The sequence below is a fragment of the Prionailurus bengalensis genome, chromosome E2 (genome assembly GCF_016509475.1).
Source record: "Prionailurus bengalensis isolate Pbe53 chromosome E2, Fcat_Pben_1.1_paternal_pri, whole genome shotgun sequence".
NCBI lineage: Eukaryota > Metazoa > Chordata > Mammalia > Carnivora > Felidae > Prionailurus > Prionailurus bengalensis.
The window spans coordinates 3,096,154-3,116,113 of NC_057352.1; the positions used below are offsets into that span (position 1 = coordinate 3,096,154).

Sequence of the window (19,960 nt, forward strand, 5' to 3'; positions counted from 1 at the left end):
ATTTCTTAAAAATTAAAAAAAAAAGTGGGGGGGGAGGGATGAGTGGCTCAGTCGGTTAAGCATCTGACTTTGGCTCGAGTCATGATCTCACAGTTCATGGGTTCGAGCCCCATGTTGAACTCTGTGCTGACAGCTCAGAGCCTGGAGCCTGCTTCAGATTCTGTGTGTGTCTCTCTCTCTGCCCCTCCCCAGCTCAGACTCTGTCTCTGTCTCTCTCAAAGATAAATAAATTGTTTAAAAATTTTAAATTTAAAAAAAAATTTTTTTCAACATTTATTTATTTTTGGGACAGAGAGAGACAGAGCATGAACGGGGGAGGGGCAGAGAGAGAGGGAGACACAGAATCGGAACCAGGCTCCAGGCTCTGAGCCATCAGCCCAGAGCCCTACGCGGGGCTCGAACTCCCGGACCTCGAGATCGTGACCTGGCTGAAGTCGGACGCTTAACCGACTGCGCCACCCAGGCGCCCCTAAAAATTTTTAATTTTTAATAAGAAGCAAGGAGAAGTGATGTGCTCACAGTAGGGATAGGAAGAAGCGAGGCTAGACCCCACATCTTCTATTTCCAAGTTTAGGACTCTTTCTTCCATTTTATAGCCTTCTAGCATCAGACCATGCAATAGACTGTTGATGTAGTTCCAGGCTCTGATGGATTCAGAGGCACATAGGGGAAAAGGCAAGGAACCCACGTGTATTGAGCACCAGTTCATTCCAGGAATTACGCTAGACCCATAGTATTCTCCACCTATGGTGTTCTCAATACAGTCCTGCCAAGTAGCAATATGCTGCCCACTTTGTAGATGACAACTGGACCCTGAGAAGGGACATCATTTGCCCAAAGTTGCATGGCAAATGGATGCATGGATATGAACCCAGGTTTGTCCAACTTGAAAGTTTATGTTCATCTCACTGAACTATTGTCTCCTCTCCAAACATTTAATTCTCTCAAGCTCTGATACATAAATTCTTCTATCTCCATTAATTTAGCTACTCATTCATTCATCCATGTGTTCATTCATTCACCATTCACTGAGGCACGTATATGTCTTCTCTCTGAGGGTGCAGAGATGAAATGGACCCCACCCATGAGAAAGGACAACAGGGATGAGCTCTGTGCTACACGCTGTATCATGAATTATCTCATTTAATAAAAGGAATTTCAATGAGAAACCATGTTACACCCATCAGATTGGCAAAAATTTAAGTTTGACTATCAAACAGTAGCAAAGATTTCAAGCAACATGAGCTCCCATTCATAGCTGGTGGAAGTGGAGGTCAGTAGTAATTATAGATAATACATAGTGTCTACTTTGTGTTGCAAGACACTTTACATATAATGACTCATTTGATCAGCAGAGCACCCAGCACTTAGCTGTTAAATAAGTACTACTATGTTATGTTTGCTTTACAAGCGAGAAAACAGAATGGACTGCCTTTCTCATTAGACACAGCAGGTACACACAGTGCCTAGGGCCCATGACACTTTTGGCTGCCCATGAAAAACATGTTAATTTGAAATCAGAAATGTAATCCAGCCTGGCTTATGTTCATCTTTACACCAACCCAGTCACAAAATATCATTTTAAATATAGTTTTTGAAATGAAGGGGCCCACGGAGGCAGAAATGCCAGGGTTCGTGAAACCACACTGGAGAAAGCACTGGTTAAATGATCTGAAGAGCTCCCAGGTAGTTAGTGGTGGGGTGTTACAAAAGCAAGTGATTGAGGGGCGCCTGGATGGCGCAGTCAGTTAAGCGTCTGACTTCAGCCAGGTCACGATCTCGCGGTCCGTGAGTTCGAGCCCCGCGTCGGGCTCTGGGCTGATGGCTCAGAGCCTGGAGCTTGTTTCCGATTCTGTGTCTCCCTGTCTCTCTGCCCCTTGCCCATTCATGCTCTGTCTCTCTCTGTCCCAAAAATAAATAAACGTTGAAAAAAAATTAAAAAAAAAAAAAAAGCAAGTGATTGATAGCAACCAAAGTGAGGAGAGTGGCCGAACGTGGTAACAGTTTTTGATCCAGAAATTCAACTCCCAGTTGCATAATATAGAGAAAGCTCTCTTTTGGGGGTCAAGGACATGTAAGCAAGAATGCACAAGGCAGTACTGTTTATAATAATAAAAATTTGGAACCAGCCCAATGTCCACCAATAGGAGAACGAATAAATGTAACATGACATTGTCCTCAGTGGGATATCATACCAGCACTGATACCAGCAATAACTAGACTGCATGTATCAATGTATACAAATATAAAAAGGGGAGAAGGAAAAAAAGAGGTTAGACTGAAATTACAGAATCAATTAGAAAATTTTTATTTTTATTTTTTTACTTAAAAAAATTTTTTTTGAGGTTTATTTATTTTGAGAGACAGAGAAATGGAGCAGGGGGAGGGACAGCGGTGGGGGGAGAGAGAGAATCCTTAGCAGTCTCTGCTCTGCCAGCACAGAGCCTGGGCGGAGCTCAATCCCACGAATGTCATGACCTGAGCCAAAATCAAGAGTCAGATGCGTACCCAACTGAGCCACCCAGGTACCCCTTGTTCTGAACACCTTTTATATAGAAATAGTTTATAATAAAATAAATGTAAAGAAAAGACCCCCTCTGTGTAGGGAGACTAGGTTATGCTGTAGCAACAAGGGCAATGGCCCAGGGGCCTCACAAAATAAAACGTTTATTTTAAATGCTACATCTCCTGGGCGCCTGGGTGGCTCAGTCAATTAAGTGGCTCTTCTGCTCAGGTCATGCTCAGGTCTGCTAACGTTTGGTGGGTTCGAGCCCTACGTTGGGCTCTTTCCTGACAGTGTGGAGCCTGCATGGGGTTCTCTTTCTCTGCCCCCCTCTCTCTCTGTCCCTGCCCTGCTTGTTCTCCATCTCTCTCTCTCAAAATAAATAAAAATAAGCTTAAAAAAATAAACTAGGGGCGCCTGAGTGGCTTAGTCGGTTAAGCGTCCGACTTTGGCTCAGGTCATGATCTCCTAGTTCATGAGTTCGAGCCCCGTGTGGGGCTCTGAGCTGACAGCTGGGAACGTGGAGCCTGCTTCGGATTCTGTGTCTCCCTCTCTCTGCCCCTCCCTCGCGCATGCTCCGTCTCTCTCTCAAAAATAAATAAAACATTAAACATTAAAAAAAAATAAAAATAACTGCTACATCCCCAAGGAAGCTCAGCGCCAGGTTCTGCTCATTGTCGACACTCTGGAACTCGGGCTAATGGAAACCATTTCAACCAGCCGAACCCTCGCCTGAAACGGCAGGATGTTAATTGGCCAAGGGCTCGATGGCTCTCCCGACCAACTGAGGTTGAAGCACATCGCTGTCCCGGACAGGCCATTGGCCAAAGAGAACCATAGGGCTACGTCTACCTTCAAAGGAAAGTGCAATCTTATCATGTACCCAGAAGGAGGAAAAACAGCAAATCCAGGAATTAATATGATGTTTAAGCATCACCTACCCTGCCCTCCCAAGGAAACTGCCTGAGGGGTGTTCAAAGCTGTTCCATATCTCTTTTTCTCTTTTCCTTTTTCCTCATCTCTTTTCCTCTTTTCCACAACACCTGCACAGTTTTATACATGACAAAATGTGCACATGGCCCAGAGAAGTGCAGTGACTTCTCCGCGGTCACACAGCCAGGCCAGGGAAGGAATCAAGACCCCAGTCCTGTCCTCGGTGCTGCCCAAACCCACCGTCGGTGGGCCCTTTCCTCCTGATATGCCTTTCCCAGGCGTCTCCACCGGTGTCGCTGTTTGCCGAACACCCTCTGTAAACCGACTTGGAAAAACCCTGAGATTCGTAAACGTTGCCATGCTCTGTGACGAGGAGCCACGCGGAGGTGGCGACAAAAACATGCTGTAGGAAAACAATAGAAAACAACAAAGGTGACGTTCAGGCCAGAGTCGGCTGACTGCCAGAGCCTGGCAATGCTGGTTAGAAGGAGAAATTCCGCTGGGCCGGTCGCCACCCAGAGCCCCACCCGCGCGGTCCTCCCCGGCTGACAGGTGATTAGAAGGGACCCAGCGCTCCCTCCGGGTGGGCGGGGCTCGGCCTCCGTAGAGCTCCGCCCCCCCCCGCCCGCTAGTGCGCCTGCGCAGCAGCTCTGACGCCGGCCCGAGCCCCGCCCCCTCCCGCCGCGACCACGGGCTTGGGGGCGGGGCCTGGGCACAAGATGGCTGCCGCGCGCCCGGAGCCCCCGAGTCCGAGCTCAGCGGCCCCGGAGCCGCGATCCCCGGAGACGCCGGACCTGGTGCGGGCGGGGAAGGGGCCTCGGCGGGGGACTCGAGGAGGGAAGAGGGCTCAGGGCAGGGGGCGGGGCCGGGGCGGGGCCTATGAGGGCTGGGCGGGGGACGTATTTAGGGCTCCGGGTCTGGGGGGTGGGGCCTCTCGGGGTGGGCGAGGGGCGTGACCGAATGCGGAGCCTATGAGGATGCGGGGCGTGGCCTGTGTGGGTGTGGCCTACGGAGGGGGTTGGGTGGAACATCTGGGCAGGAGATAGGTAAGGGGAGAGAAATCTCAGAGATTGACTTTGTGTTGTTAAGGGGGCGAGGCCTCACATATATTCTGGGGCTAGAGAACTTGATGGATGATTGGGAAGGTGACCCTGAAAGACAAGGGTGGGTGGTTATGGTCGGGGCACCCGCGCTGGGGTGGAGTAATGATTCTGCAAGGGTCCGAGCGATGTGTCTCCAATGCCTAAGGGGGGATTTGGGGGACAGGGGTAGAAATGACTGCTCCAGGTGACTTTGGAACGTTCCCCACTAGGGGCTGGAGAGTAACAGACACTCATTCATTCAACAAACATTTACTGAGCTCTTCCTGGGGCTCAGTGGGTAGAGAGGTGAACAAGACAGATAAGGACTGTATTCCCTTGGAGCTCCCAGCCCAGCGGGGAGAGAGACAACAGAGGACATTTATTGTGATACACGCTATGAAGGAAATACAGAGTGAGCTGTTAGAGTGGGGGGTAAGGGGAGCTACATGTAAATGAGAGAAGTCAGCTGCGTGCCGGCTTATATTTACACTGGGGTCAGAGACAAGCAGGAGCCGGATCACGACGGGTATTATGATGGCGGTTTGGGATGTTACGTGCAGTTGAAGCCATGGAAGGGTTTTGAGTGGGAAAATGACGACCTGATTTCCATTTTCAAAAGGTCATTCAGGCTGCTTTGGGGAGTCAGCAGACATAAGAACAGAGGTTCTCTTCAGGAGGCTTTTTCGTTGTCAAGCCAAGAAATAATTAGCTTTTAACTGGGGTAGGGGAGAGAAATGGCTGGATCCGTGATGTTTTGGGGACCGGAGGGGAAGTCTTGATAGGGATACTGCAGAATCCTAGAAGATGGAGAGCAGGATCTGGAAACTGAGGGGCCCAGCACGCTACATACGAGATGGATGTTTTAATAAGTGGGGGGCTTGTGGGTGAGGCCCTGAGGCAGGGTCCACAGGCTCCTGGTTTTTTCTCCCCCTCACCCCAGGTCCTGGTGCCAGATGATGGCCGGCCCGCCACACCCCCGAGTGACCTCATCGAGATCCAGGTGGTGAAGGTGACGGACACCACGCTGGTACCTGAGCCCCCGGAGCCAGGTTCCCTCCACTGTGCCTTGTGCCCAGCTGCCTTCCGGCTGGTGTCTGAGCTGCTGTTCCACGAACATGGCCACCTGGCGGGGGCTGAGGGCGGCGGGCAGGGTGGGGACCCCAGCCGGTGTCATGTGTGTGGCCACAGCTGTCCGGGCCCCGCCAGCCTCCGCGCGCACTACAGCCTGCACACGGGGGAGCGGCCCTACCGCTGCGCCCTCTGCCCCCGGGCCTTCAAGGCCCTGGCGCCTCTGCTGCGGCACCAGCACCGACACGGGGTGGAGCCGGGGACCTCTCAGAGGCCCCCGGAGGCGGCGGCGGCTCGGGAACAGAGGCCCGGGGTGCCCCAGGAGAGGTCGGAGGTGGTGATGGCGGCGGCGGCAGCGGGCGCGGCGGTGGGGAAGCCTTTCGCCTGCAGGTTCTGCGCCAAGCCGTTCCGCCGCTCGTCAGACATGCGCGACCACGAGCGGGTGCACACGGGCGAGCGGCCCTACCACTGCGGCATCTGCGGCAAGGGCTTCACCCAGTCCTCGGTGCTCAGCGGCCACGCGCGCATCCACACCGGGGAGCGCCCCTTCCGCTGCGCCCTGTGCGATCGCACTTTCAACAACTCCTCTAACTTCCGCAAACACCAGCGCACCCACTTCCACGGGCCAGGGCCAGGGGTGGGGGACTCTGGCGGCCAGCTGGCCTCCGGGGCCGAGGAGCCAGGGAGTGGCTGTGGGGCAGGAGACAGTCTGGAAGAAGGCCAAGGGGAGACGGCAAAGGTGAAGGTGGAGGTCGCCCAGTAGGCTGGGAGAGCAGGGACATGGGGGCATCAACGTGGGAAGTAGGAGGCACATTGCAAGGGAGGGGGTGGGTGGGAAAAGGAGGCAGGAGAGAGGAGATGGGGGTAGAGGTGAAAAGAGCTAACAGTGACGGCCATGAGCAGCTAGTACAGGAGAACAGGTTTCGGGACACCCACAAACCTATACAGCACCTCCATGAGACTCAGAAAGGCACAGACACAGACTTGTGGATGCCCAGGTATGTGTAAGGAACACAGGCTGGTTTTCACTGCCCAGGCTGCCTGCTCATTCGGTTGTCCTCATGCAAGACACAGTTTGTCCCCACAGAGCCTGGGCACCATAGAGGGTGAGCCAGGGTGGAATGGAAGGGGCAGAACTGGGGTCAGTCCTTCATCTACAGAACCCTGGACTATCTTGGGGGCCTAGGGTGGACCAGGATGGAATCTTTTGCCTACCTCACTGGATTGCACTGAACCTGGGATGCCTACCCACCCTCAGGCAGAAGACACCCACCAGGTCCTCCATGAAGAGACTCTGGGATCCCATCACCTCGAAGCCAGAGGGTCCCCAAGTCCTAGCTGAGAGCACTTGAGCCTCAAGGATGTAAGCATGACCCTAAGGATCTTGACTCTAAGAGTTGCTCCCTGCTCCCATGGTGGGCCCTCCTTAACCCACTGACTCTGAGGCAACAACATTACAACAGACAGCAAACAGCCACCTAATACCCCCATCATAGGCCTTTAGGTTCAGAGCCCATGGCCCCCAGGGCTACAGAGTAGCCTCAGTTTCCTCTGATCTCCTCCACTCCCTGTTTGAAGCAAACAGCTTACTGCCTGACCCAATGCTATCCCACGGAAGTGTTGGGGAAGGCAGCATGGTGGGCTGGCCTGTGTACGGCAGGTGTGGAATGAACTGAGTCACCGTGGCGGGGGCAAAAGGAGGACCTGGGAGCTGGAGGTGGGGAGCCTCCAGTTCTCCTATTAAAGGACTTTCTGAAGGGTCTCTGTCAGTCTTGTGTTTCGGGGTGGGAGTAGAGGGTCCACACTGTGGTCTTGCCAGGAGCAGTGAATTGCAGATCTCTCTCCAAATCTCTGTTTCCTCATCTTTACAATGGGGGTGGACAGTGTCTGGCTCTTCAGAGATGTTGTGTGCTTCACCTGTGGGAATGGGTATCAGGGGAAGTTTAAAAAAATGAAGGGACTCCAGTGATCAGTATATTTATCAACGAGGGAGAGCCCCGGATTTGCTCACCTTCCTCTTTGCCCAGCATCTCCCCCAAGATAGCCCTTCGAGAGGTCAGAGCACCAACAGAACTCATTCTGTTTTCTCCAAAGAAACACCTGTGTTTCCTGTCACTGGCCTCACCACCCAAGCTAGAGACCTGGGCAGACTCTTTAAGTCGTCTTGATCCCTCATCCACTTATCTAATCCCTGCCTTCATCCTTTCCCCCGCTGTTGAGCTGGTTAAGTATCTTTGGAATCTAAACACTTTCATTGTCACTACTCTTGTGGGCCAAGCCAACAATGATCCCACATTTGAAGAGCCACGCGGCAGCACGGGCTCCTCCAAAAACACAGATCCCCACCTTGTTACCAATCCACTACTCCTTGTAGCTTCAAGATGGGATCGCAAGCCTGAATGCCTGTAGGCACTGGGTGGCAATGTAAATGTATGAGGGAGGTGGCTGGGTGAGAGGGGAAAGTGCCAGCACCAGGGAGGGGGACATGGCAGAATTTGGTGGCAGATTAGAGAGAGGGCAATGGTTACTCAGCTCTGGGAGAGTGCAGACCGGGTTGCTAGATCTCCCCAATTTTTCAGAAGTTGCATTAGTTCATATTATGCAAAATCCTTTGATTTTCAAATGTCGGCAACTAAGTCAAACTTTATTATTAATTTTTTTTTAATTTTTTTTCAACGTTTTTATTTATTTTTGGGACAGAGAGAGACAGAGCATGAACGGGGGAGGGGCAGAGAGAGAGGGAGACACAGCATCGGAAACAGGCTCCAGGCTCCGAGCCATCAGCCCAGAGCCCGACGCGGGGCTCGAACTCCCGGACCGCGAGATCGTGACCTGGCTGAAGTCGGACGCTTAACCGACTGCGCCACCCAGGCGCCCCTATTATTAATTTTTTAATGCATGGGCTAAACAAAGCATGTCAGTGGCTTGCGTCCAACAGCTGCCAGCTTCCGGCCTCTGGCCTACAAGATCATCCAAGCTCTACTGTTTGGAATTCAAAGCCCTTCAGGATCCAGCCTCCCACACCCACCCCCCACCCCCCAACCTCCCAGCCATACTCCTCACTGAAATTCTCTTTAACAGCTGGGTTCAGTTAAACACACTCAACCCTCCACCCAGAATTCTGTGCCCACTTTACCTGGCAAGCTTCTGTGGCTTGTTATTGTTCAGGCATTACTTTCTCCTCCAGGGAGCTTGGCTACCCCCTAGTCTCACAAAGCGACTCCTCCATGCTCTCTGCCCTCAGGGATAATTCTGTGGACGTTGTGTGGTGTGGCTCTGGGTCCGTGGGACTTTTGAACCCTGGGGCCCTGGCACAAGGACTCTCTCAGTCCAGGTCTTCAGCATTGCCATAGGTTGGCCACACTAGGTTGCTGCCCCGGAGTGGGTCAAGCCGAACCTGCCCGGGCCATGCCCCCTGAACCAGCTTTGTCTTCCAGTCCCAGCACTGAGCACCCTGGGCCTGCAGTCCCCATTCTGTGGATTTGCTGGGAGTCCCTGGAGCCTCTTTCTTCTCCAGGACCTCCGCCTCCTCTTCTGACAGATGGGATAACAACACAGAGAGCACAGAGCTGGCTCACTGTTCCACCAACGGAAGTGAGCGCCGTGGAAGGGCTTTTGAAGCCCCTCCCAATTATCCTGGACAGATGGGTGCGATGGACGAGGAGTCTGTGCGACGTGGGAACACAGGGGTTCTCCTCCATTGAGGGCAAAGGAGCGTGTCCAATTCATGTTTCCCCGGTGTCCAGTGAAGGACCCAGCAGACGGTGGGGGGTGGGGGAGGGCTTCTGGAAATGTGGGCCAGGTGAACAAACGCCAAAAACATCTCAAAGGGGGAAGGAGTCCAGGCACACTGTGAGTTTCTGAGAACAGAAACTTACCTGTCTTGTTCATCTCCCTTTGCCCAACGTGCAGACTGAAGCTTGGATACGGTAAATCCTCAGTGATTATCATTTGGATGAGGCAAAGCAGAAAGCCTGAGGGTGAGGCAGAGGGTGTCGGGGAATCGAAATCCCTGGGAAACAAAAGTTCTCAACTTTGTCAGCGCTTAATCCCCTCTCCCTGGGATACAAGAAAGGACTCCGGTGCCCCTGTTGATACGATTTATTATTCTCCGCTCTGTACAAGCCGCGTCTACCACCCCGCCCCCACCCCCACAATCCAAAAGAGCACCCAGTCCCCCTTGTGCCCTCCCAACTCCACGCATACTCGGTTCCAGCCAGATCCCAAAGGAATGGGGAAGGGCAGTTCAGACCCACATCCTCCACCAAAGCTTATCGGGCGACAGAATGCTGCTGGGGGAGGGGGCGCTGATGAAGGTTACAAAACGGAGTTGGACGGAGGGTCAAGTTCAGTGTCTGATGGGCTGAGGGGAGGGCCAGAGACGTCCGGGACCGGAGTCTGTGCGGCATGAGCCAGCAAGGAGGCTAGTCTGTCCGAAGTTCTGAAGGATGGCTGGGCAACAGCGAGGAGGGGTTAAGAGTCTGATCAGCAACTAGAGAGAAGGAGGAGAGGGGTTGAGAGGGGACATCTGATTGGAGTGGCGGATGGGAACCCCCTCCTGGTCAGGCATCCTTTCCGGCCAAGGCGCCCGCCCCTGCCCCAGGTCCGCCGAGGCCCTCGGCTTTGTGCGCCAGGCGGTGTTTCTTGAGGCCATAGGTGTTGGCGAAGCCCTCCCCACAGGAGGAGCAGCGGAAGGGCCGTCCGCCCTGGTGCGCCGCCAGGTGCTTACGGAAGTAGCCGGGGTCCTTGAAGGCCTTGAGGCAGGCAGGGCAGCGGAGCTCGGGCCGCGGCGGCTCGTGGGCGCGCTGATGGCGCAGCACCGAGCTCAGGTAGAAGAAGCCCTTCCCGCAGTGCTCGCAACGGTAGGCGCGCTCCCCCAGGTGCAGCCGCTGGTGCTCCAGCAGGTTGGAGCGGTAGCGGAAGGTCTTGCCGCAGGCGCCACAGCGCTGGGGCCGGGCCACGGCGTGCAGCCGCCGGTGCTCCGCCAGGCTGGACGACTGCGCGAAGCGCTTGGCGCACACGCCGCACTTGAAGGCGCGCTCGCCGGTGTGCACCACGCGGTGCTGCCGCAGGTACCAGGAGCGCAGGAAGCCTCGGCCACACACGCCGCACCGGTAGGGCCGCTGCTCCGTGTGGCAGCGCTGGTGGCGCATCAGCAGGGCCGCCTCCCAGAAGCGCTTGCCGCACACCGGGCAGCGGAAGCCCCGCTTCTGCCGGTGGCTGCGGCGGTGCAGGAGCAGGTCGTAGGCACCGGCGAAGCTCTGGCCGCAGAGGCCACAGCCTAGGGTCCGCCGCACCAGGTGCACGTACTTGTGAGTCACCAGGCCCAGGAAGTGTTTGAAGCTCTGGCCACACGTGGCGCAGCTGAAGCGCTCAGGGCCCGAGCTGGCACCCCCGCCGCCCCCCGCCACCGCCGTCCCGCTGGCGTCGTCACCCCCGGACACCCCCGCCAGGGCAGCCACGGCCGCCCCCACCTCTCCCGCCAGCCCGTTGTCCAGCACGCTGGCCGCGTCGGCGCTGCTGGAGCCATCCGGGGGTTGGGGACCCCCGGGTGTGGGCGGGAGCAGGCGCTCGGGGGCAGCCTGGTGGACCAGCTTGTGCCACATGAGATTCTCGATGAAGCCGAAGGTCTTGCCGCAGGCATCGCAGCCGTACGGCTTCTCCGCCATGTGGGCCTCCTTGTGGCTCATCACGTGGAAGAGATCCGGGAAATGTTCGCCGCAGTCCGAGCAGGCATAGCTCAGGGCATCGGCGGCCCCGGCCGAGGCGGCCGAGGCGCCCGGCCCACAGGCCCCGGGCGCACCCTGCGTGGCCGGGAGGCCCGCAGCCCCAGCCAGGGCGCAGGGCAGTTGGAGGCGGTGCACCTGGCGGTGGCGGGTGAGGCTCTGCGGGTAGCCGAAGACCTTGCCGCACAGCTCGCACTTGTAGGGCCGCTCGCGGGTGTGCACCACGTGGTGCTTGCTCAGGTGGAAGGACTCCCGGAAGCGCTTCCCGCACACGGGACACTGGTGGGGCTTCTCGCCGGTGTGGATGCGCTCGTGGCGCTTCAGAGTCTCGCGTCGCCCAAAGCCCCGCCCGCAGATGCCGCAGCAGAAAGTCTTTCCGGGGACGCTGGCGCCCGCGCCGCCCGCCGCGCTGGTGCCAGCCCCGCCGAGCAGCAGCGGGTGCGCCCCCAAGAGTGGGACGGGCACGGCGCCGTACACCACGGCCGCCGCGGCGGCCGCGGCCTTCTCGCTGTCCGTGGCCGGAGGGTCCGGGGGCAGGAGGTAGGGGCCTGCAGGGAAAGCTGGCGGGGGCTGCGCGACCGCGGCCGCCGCGTCCTTGGGCGCGTCCGGGGCGGTGGCGGGCGGGGCGTGCGCCGCCTTGTGGCGGAGCAGGCTCTGGGGCGCCGAGTACGACTTGCCACACAGGTCACAGGGGTACACGGGCCGGGGTCCCGCCGCGCCCGCGCCCGCGTGGGCCGCCTGGTGCTTAAGCAGGTAGGCGGCGTCGCGGAAGGCCTTCCCGCAGACGCCGCACGGCAGGCGCAAGAGGTCGGCAGAGTGCGTCTTCACGTGCCGCTTGAGGCTCTCCCTGCGGTTGAAGCTCTTGCTGCACACGGAGCAGGAGAAGGGCTTCTCGCCGGTGTGGATAATCTGGTGCTGGTGGAGGTGGCTGGGCTTCTTGAAGACCTTCCAGCACAGCGGGCAGGCAAACGGGCCCTCGCCGCCCCCCGCCGCGGGAGGGGGCACGCCCACCCCAGCGGGGGCTCCGGCCGCCTCCGCCACGCTGGAGGCCACGGCGGCTCCGGCTCCGGCGGCGGCGGCGGCGGCAGCTGGGGCCGGGGCGGGAGGGCCGGAGGGCACGGGGGTGGGGGCGGCGGGGGGTGCGCCGGCCGCGGGCGCCGGCAGGCCCAGCGGCGGGAGGGGCGCCCCGGGCTGCGGCGGGCCCCCCGGAGCGGGCGGCACGTCCTTGTGGCAACGGCGGTGGCGGATGAGGCTGGACACGTGGTTGTAGGTGCGGCCGCAGACGCCGCACTCGTAGGGCCGCTCGCCTGAGTGCACCAGCATGTGCTGCACCAGGTGCGAGGACTGCTTGAAGGACTTCTGGCACACGCCGCAGGGGAAGCGCCGCTCCATCAGGTACTTGAGCCTCCGGAAGTAGCCCTTGTCGTCCTTGGCCGGGTCGCAGGCCGCCGCCCCTGCGGCGGGCCCCGGAGGGGTCTGTGAGGGGGCGGGAAGCGGCCCCGGGGTCCCGGTGGGAGAGGCCAGCCCCGGGGTCACCCCCGGCCCGGCCGCGGGCCCTCCGCGTTTCAGGTTCCCAAAAAGGTGCTGGTGTCCAGACAGGTCGACGATGCCCCACTGCGGGGCGGGGAAGGCAGCATCAAATAGGGGGGGCGGAGGGGGCCCGAAGGCGGGCGGCAGGGGCGGGTCGGGCTTCTTGGCCTGCGAGGAGGACGACGACGACGAGGACGACGACGAGGACGACGACGAGGAGGACGAGGACGAGGACGGCGCCTCCGCCTTGGGTTTGAAGGTCGCCTGGGGCGGGTAGTCGTACTGGGGCGGAGGGGGCTGGGGCGGGGGCTGGGGCGGTGGCCCAGGGGCGCAGGGCAGGGCGGCCACCGCCTTGGCGTGCTCCCCGTACAGTTCCATGGGCTCGAAGCGCTGGTGGTTGAGGAACTCCAGAAAGTCGAAGGGGTAGCTCTGGAAGTGAACCCCGTCCTCGCCCCCTATGCCGCTGCCCCCACCGCCCCCGGCGGCACCGCCCGCTGCGTTTGCCTCCATCTCGGGCGGGGTGGGCGACGGCAGACCCTGTGGAGAAGAGGAGAGGGCTGAGGAAAGGGGACCGGGCGCCGGAAGTCATGGCCATCTGCGGAGCCACAGTCTGCCTCCCAGCCTTGCTCCTCTCGGTCCCCCGCCCCTCCAGCGCACAGGGCAGCCCCCCTCCTGGCTCTAGCGCACCACAGACGCCTGCTCAGCCGTCCACCTCCTTGCTGGGGCCCCTTTGCTCCTGCCCTCTCATCCCTTCCACGTTCCCATTGTTTCTGGGGTCTTCCCACATCCTTTCTCCCCATCCCCCAGGCCCTCAGCTCCACACCCCCAATCTAATTCTCCCAGCACCCCTTGCCTCTGGTGGCAGTCCCCTTACAAACTCTTGGGTATCAGCACCGTGTCCTACCCCCCTCTCCAAAACACACACACACACACACACACACACACACACACACACGAGCCCCGTTCTCAATCCCCTCAGGTTTTGCCTCTAAAACGATAAGAGGGTGGACTCTAGAGCTCGAGTGCCAGATAGGAATCTGAGCCCCACCACATTCCAGCTGTGTGACCACAGACAAGTTCCTGAACCTCTCTGTGCCCGGATTTCCACATCTACAAACAGACGTGACAAAGCACACCCCTCCTGCTCAGGGTCGATGTGAGGCTCCAGCAAGCAAATAGCAGGCCTTCGGGTGGAGGCTTCCTGGCACTTTGCAAGCATGCGGTAAGTGGTATTATATCGATACCCTCTCAGCACTGGTAGTAGATAAAGTCAAGACAGACCAAGAGAACTGGAATGAAATCAGTGTTGGGGAGGGCCGCGTTCTTTTACTACAAGGCGTTTGCCTGGAAGAAGCAAGTTACACCGGGAGGCCTGGCACTGAGAAGGCAGCCTGACGCAGCAGGAAACAGGTGGGCACTGCACCTGGGCAGACCTGGGTTCACATTCCCTCTCCTTCCCGAACCTCGCTTTCTCCATTTCTACGAGGAGGCGGTAACCCCTAGGCTGCAGGGGGAATTTAGGGAGCTCACTCTGCACGGAAGGAAACATTATGTGTACTTTGGTGACATCACACACCTGGGGGACCCCGACAGCAGATGCCCAGGGGGTGCAGGTCTCCGTCCTCGCCCCAGGTGGGGATTTCCCTGCCTCCTGTGCAATGGCAGTCAGTCTCTGGGCACCTCCTTTACAGTATTTGTCATCCCAGAAGGCAGGTGTCCATGTCTGCGCCCCGGCCCCCACCAGAACCTCAGCTCCTACAATGGACTTTTGAACCTGAGCCACCCAGGGGGCCGGGGAAACACCTCCACCAAGTCCGCGGACAGTCAGTGGGAGAAGAGCCCTCAAGGTGTAGCATGCTTCTTGTCCATAATCCCTGGCCCATGGGGGCCTGGCTCTGTGCCCACAACAGGGGTCAGCGATGCCTACCAAGGCCAGGGCCCATCTGCCCCCAGCCAGCCAGCTGGCTCTCTCCCCTCCACAGGTGAAAGGTGAGTGTCTCCTCCACTCCTCCGCCAAGAGGTCGGTATTTTTAGCCTCTAGCTCTGGGTGTCCTTGGACGAGACTCAACATCCCATGCCCTTCACACCCCCTCTGGTTAATTTGCTCTCCAGAAGGAACAAAGGCATGGCTGCAGTGGTGGTGGGAGCCTGTGGGGGAAACCTAAACCCAGGAGACCGGGAGAGTGGGCTGGGTGGGCAGAAAGCACATGGTAGAGGAGTGCAAGGGGCAGGGGAAGGAGGTGTCTTAGGGAAGAAACCACCGCCCTGGCTTGCCTCCACCAGGGTACATATTAATAACAGCTAATGTTGACTGGGCATTTCCTACAAGCCCAGTGTGCTCCCAGCACATTATATATATTAACTCAATCTCCCCAAAATCTATGAGACTATGACATAGGGACTATTATCCCCATTTGACAAAACAGAAGCACAGAGAAGTCAAGTAAATTGCCCAAGGTCACAGAGCAAGTCTGCGGCTCAGCCTCCCCACTTCCCCCACCAGGTTGTTTGTTTCCTAAGGTGGACAAAGGTGGGGTGGACTGTGGGGCCTGGAGCCTTACTGGGGGGTGTTACCTAGGTGATGGGAGTTTATGTAGGGGGCTGGGTGGGAGGGGAAGGGGGTGTCTGTCTTGAACGGATGGAGCAGTGATGTGGTGAGTCTATTCCTCAGATCTCAAGGTTAAGTCCTGTGCCTGCTTCAGGTCCCTGTTCAGATGTCCTCTCCATCCTACCCAATCCTCCCTAACCCCTCATCTTGCTGCATTTTCTCATCACTGTCACTGCCACCACTTGCTGTGTGTATTTCTTTGACTGTGTGTTTACTGTCTGGCATCCCCACCTAACAGAATAAGGATTTGGTCCGTCTTGTTTGCTGCTGTGCCCCCAGCACCGAGCACAGCACCCAGTATGGTGTGGTTGTTTGATAAGTTATTTGCTGATATATGGGACTTAAACAGCACCCTCCTAAATCACCAGCAGACCCACCAAGAAACCACAAGAAACAAGGAACCCCGGATGAATAAATATGAAAACACAATGTACCAAAACTTAGAGAAGATGCAGCCAAAGTAGGGCTCAGAGGTAAACTGATAGCCTATACTGATAAGTGTTTGTTAAATGAGCAAAGGAACAAGACTGAGCTGACCAGAACCCCCTGAGGGAGGGAGGGGGACGTTTAGCAGAGATGGAGTTGACACGGGGTGGAGGTCCCCAGAAGAAGGAATTCAAGGGTGGTGATGTTGTAAGGAGGGACCCAAAGGCGAGTGGGAAGATGTGAAGGGCTACTGCTGTGAAGAGCAGGGAGGAGCACTGGGGGATGGAAGTGATCAGGCTCCCAGTATTTCCACTGGGAAATAAGAGGCATTTCCTCTTTCAGGGGATCCCAGCCTTAAATCGGTGTCTTTCTAAGGGGAGACGCATCCTATGGAGAGAAGCATGATGGGGGCATGTCCCAAGGGGACAGCAACTGCACTCGTAATCGTAACAGCTCATGTTTGTGTTTATTGTTCAACCAGTTTGAGGTGCAGCATCGTGAGGCCTCATGATGGTCCTGTACTGTTATCAGCTCCATTTTGTAAGTGGGAAAACTGAGAAAGGGGGGGTCATTTCCCCAAGGTCACATAGCCACTCAAGGGGAAAGTAGGTATTAGATTCCAAATCTCTTTGATACCAGGACCTGTGGGCCATTCTGCTACAACAGGTTCGACTTGGGATGAAGCTGTACTCTGTTAATAACAGTAACGTGGACACACGTACCACGTAATGTGAAGTGCTTTCTACCTGCCTAGTGCTCTTCTAAATCCTTCAACGAATCTTCCTACTGAGTCAAGAAGATGGTGACCACTATCAACTCTGTTTCACAGAGGAAGAGACTGAGGGCCGGAGACATAAATTCATCTCCTAATGTCATACCAGTAACAAGCCATGGCAGAGCCAGGAATAGGAGGCAGGCAGCAGGGCTCCAGAGTGCGTGCTGTTACCCACTACAGCATGCTGTCTTTCAACATTCTCTCTCCAAAAGAAAGGAAGGTCCCCCACTCTGCCTTATACTAGAAATACACTTCGCCGCACCCACTTCCTTGATACCCAAGCCCAGAACCAGCCACCAGGATTTTCTGAACACTAATAAGCACTGTACTACGTATCTTATGTGGTTTGTCTCCAACTTCATAACACACTCATCAGATAAGCATTACTATTATTCTCATTTAACAGACGAGAGGACTAAGGCCAAACCACGTCCCTCCTCTGTTCAAACCCTGCAATGACACCCATCCCACTTAAAGTCAAAGTCTCTATGATGACCTACATACCCTCCATGGCCACCTGGCTGCTCCTCCAACATGCCAGCATTCCTACCCCAGGGCCCTTGCACTGGCTGTTGCTTCTGTCTGGAATCCTCTGATTGGTATCTCTATACCTCTCTCTCCCTCACCTCTTTCACACCTCTGCCCAAAGGCTGTCTCCTCAGTGAGGCTCTCCATGGCCCCTGTAACCTGTCATCCACACCAACATTCCGGCTCTTCCCAGCCTGCTTTGTTTCTGTCCTTACCTGTCAGCATCACCCGATAAACCACATATTCTGCTTGTCTTGTTGTTGCTGGCCTCCCCCTCTAGAAGGTGGGCTCCATACAGGCAACGATTTTTACCTGTTTTGTTCACTGTTCTATCCCAGGACGTAGAACAGTGCCTGTCTCCAAAAATATTTATGAAATAAGTGAATGAATGAGGCTAGGAAAAGAGGGAGTGGTTTGCTCAGAGATATGAACACAGTGGAATCCTGGACTCACCCTCTTAACCACTTCACTCTTGGGGGCAGCTGGTAAGAGCAGCCCCCGGTTGGCCACAGTTGTCCAGGAGGGTTGGGATTTACAGAGGTGTGTGTGTGGCTTTGGGGAGCGACAAGATGACAATGGGAATCTTGTGAAGAAGGCCTTTTTGCCACCCTCTTCTGTGACCATACCCTGATCCTGCTGTATTTTATCCACACACACACACACACACACACACACACACACACACATTTTGTTTTTTAATTGTCCCATCAGCTAGCATATGCACTCCATGAGGGCAAGGGTTTTTGTCTGTTTGGTTCTCTGCTGCATCCCCCATGTGTAACAGGTCCTCATCAAACACTTGAACAAATGAACGAATGAACAAATGAAGAACAGTATGGGCTTGGTAGAGCTGACAAAGGCGAGAAAATTGATCACAGTGCCCTTATCCCCAATGCCCTAAGACATCAAACCCTCTCCCTCTTGTTCTCTTCCTCTGCTCCAACCTCACTGGCTTCCCTGATGCTCCTCCACTCACCATGATCACAGCCACCTCAGGACCTTTGCGCTTGCTATTCTCGCCGCCTGAAACCGTCCACCCAGATCTCTACATGGCTAAGTCACCTCTGCTAATCCAGTTTTTACCTCTGAGGTAAACCATCGGGCTCTGGGAGAACCCAGAAAACAGGATTTATCTTATTCGTTCACTTGTGTTTGAACTCTCTCAAGCAGACTGTAAAACCCACAAAATGAAAGACCATGTGTATCTCTCTCCTTCACCACTGTATGCCCTGTACCTAGAACAGTGAATGAATGAATGAATGAATGAATGAATGAACACATGCCTGGGGAAAAAAAGAGGTCAGGCCATAGTAAAGATGGGGGTCTTCTCTAGGGCGTCCAGGAGGATGAAATGAAGCTGGGTGCGAAGCGGGAGAGGTTAACGCCACAGAAAGAGGTGGTCTGAGAGGGAGAGGCTCACTGTGGGGCACTGCTCTGTGGGAGGACTGGGGACAGGAGCTGACCTGGCTTGGGGAGAGGAGGGAGGTACAGCAGAAGTGTTTCATTGGAGCCTGGAGCTAAACAGGCAGCTGTTTCCACCTGAATGGGGAGAGGATGTGGGTGTGAGAGCAGAACTCTAGAGGGAGCTAGCTGTTCTATGGGGGGGGGGGGAAGGTGGGGGGAGGGTTGAAAGGGGTATTCTCAACCACTACGGTACCGGGTGGGGGGGGGTGGCAGAAGAAAAAAAAAAAGGTATTTTCTGCTGCAGACCAAAATGGAAAGTATTTTTACATCGGGAGGAGGCGGGGGGGGGGGGAGTGGAAATGTGGGAGAATTGGGGGCTGTTGTGTGTGGACAGAGATAAGAGGGGCAGTTCTGCAGCGAAGCACTAATGCAACACTCTTTGGAGGCAGCCTATAGGGAATACTAACGGAGGGTTCACGGGCAGCTGCCCTCCATGAAGGAAGGCAGCGCCGGTGGCATTTGGGGGGCTGTCCTGGAGGCAGCAATGACAAGGGTTACGCAGAAGCGATCCTATGAGAAAGCATTCATGGGGGCCCTGGCAGCAGTTTAAGGGATCGCCACAAATAAGGACGCTTTGGCAGCCGTCCTGCATGGGGGCGTTAATGGGGCAGATGTCTGGAAGGGTCTTATGGGGGAGCAGTGACTGGGGGGACCCCTGGCGAGGGCCCGGCGGGAGAGGCACTGACGGGGACGTTCTGGGGACCAGAGCGGGCCAGGGCGGGACCCCCCGCCCCCGTTGCCCCCGGGTCCCCGGGCCACGCGCCCCGTCACTCACCGGCGCAGGGGTCTCCGCCGGGAGGAGGCCGAGGAGGCGGAGGAGGCGCCGCCGCTCCGGGGAGACCCGAGGGCCCGACCGGAAGTGCCGCCCCCTCCCCCTCCCCGGCAGCCCCGCGCCGCCCGCCTGCCCGCCCGCCCGGAAGCGGAAGTCGCGCCCGTCTCCGAGGCGCCGGCGTGGAGAAGCGGAAAGAGGAGGCGGTGGCGGCGACCGGGAAAGAGAAGTGCGCCTGCGCACTGGCTCGGGGACGCGGACGGGGAGAGCCTAGGCCGCTTCCGGTAGGCGAGCTAAGCAACGTGCGCCTGCGTCCTGAGCCCCGGCCGCCTAGGGCACAGCCCACACGCTCCGGACATCCGGTTAAGCCATGCCCCTCGCGTAAATCTGGCGTGTAAGCCCCGCCCCCATTCTGAACCACGCCCATTTTATAACTTAATTATTTAAGCCCCGCCCACTGCCTTAAAATCCATCTTCCTCGCCCAGCACCCACGATTTTTCTCCTGTTCTTACCCACTTCCAAGTCCCCAAGAACTCCACCTATCTCC

General features: G+C 56.7%; 2 protein-coding genes across 3 annotated transcripts; one reads left to right on the forward strand and one right to left on the reverse strand.

The window, feature by feature from the left end:
* Positions 1–4,117: 4,117 nt before the first annotated feature.
* Positions 4,118–7,348, forward strand: ZNF784 (zinc finger protein 784). The gene is made up of 2 exons (XM_043598247.1): positions 4,118–4,233; positions 5,459–7,348. The coding sequence occupies exons 1-2, from the start codon at positions 4,156–4,158 to the stop codon at positions 6,347–6,349; spliced, it is 969 nt and encodes a 322-aa protein (XP_043454182.1). The 5' UTR covers positions 4,118–4,155; the 3' UTR covers positions 6,350–7,348.
* Positions 7,349–8,464: 1,116 nt separating this feature from the next.
* Positions 8,465–19,722, reverse strand: ZNF865 (zinc finger protein 865). 2 transcript variants are annotated; one of them, XM_043598248.1, is made up of 2 exons: positions 19,419–19,722; positions 8,465–13,379 (listed from the first exon to the last, which is right to left on the reverse strand). In XM_043598248.1, exon 2 carries the CDS (start codon positions 13,350–13,352, stop codon positions 10,149–10,151), a length of 3,204 nt encoding a protein of 1,067 aa, XP_043454183.1. In that variant the 5' UTR covers positions 13,353–13,379; positions 19,419–19,722; the 3' UTR covers positions 8,465–10,148. The 2 variants fall into 2 exon arrangements, with proteins under 2 accessions (XP_043454183.1, XP_043454185.1); XM_043598250.1 differs by having other exon boundaries at positions 8,465–18,718.
* Between the last annotated feature and the right edge of the window lie 238 nt (positions 19,723–19,960).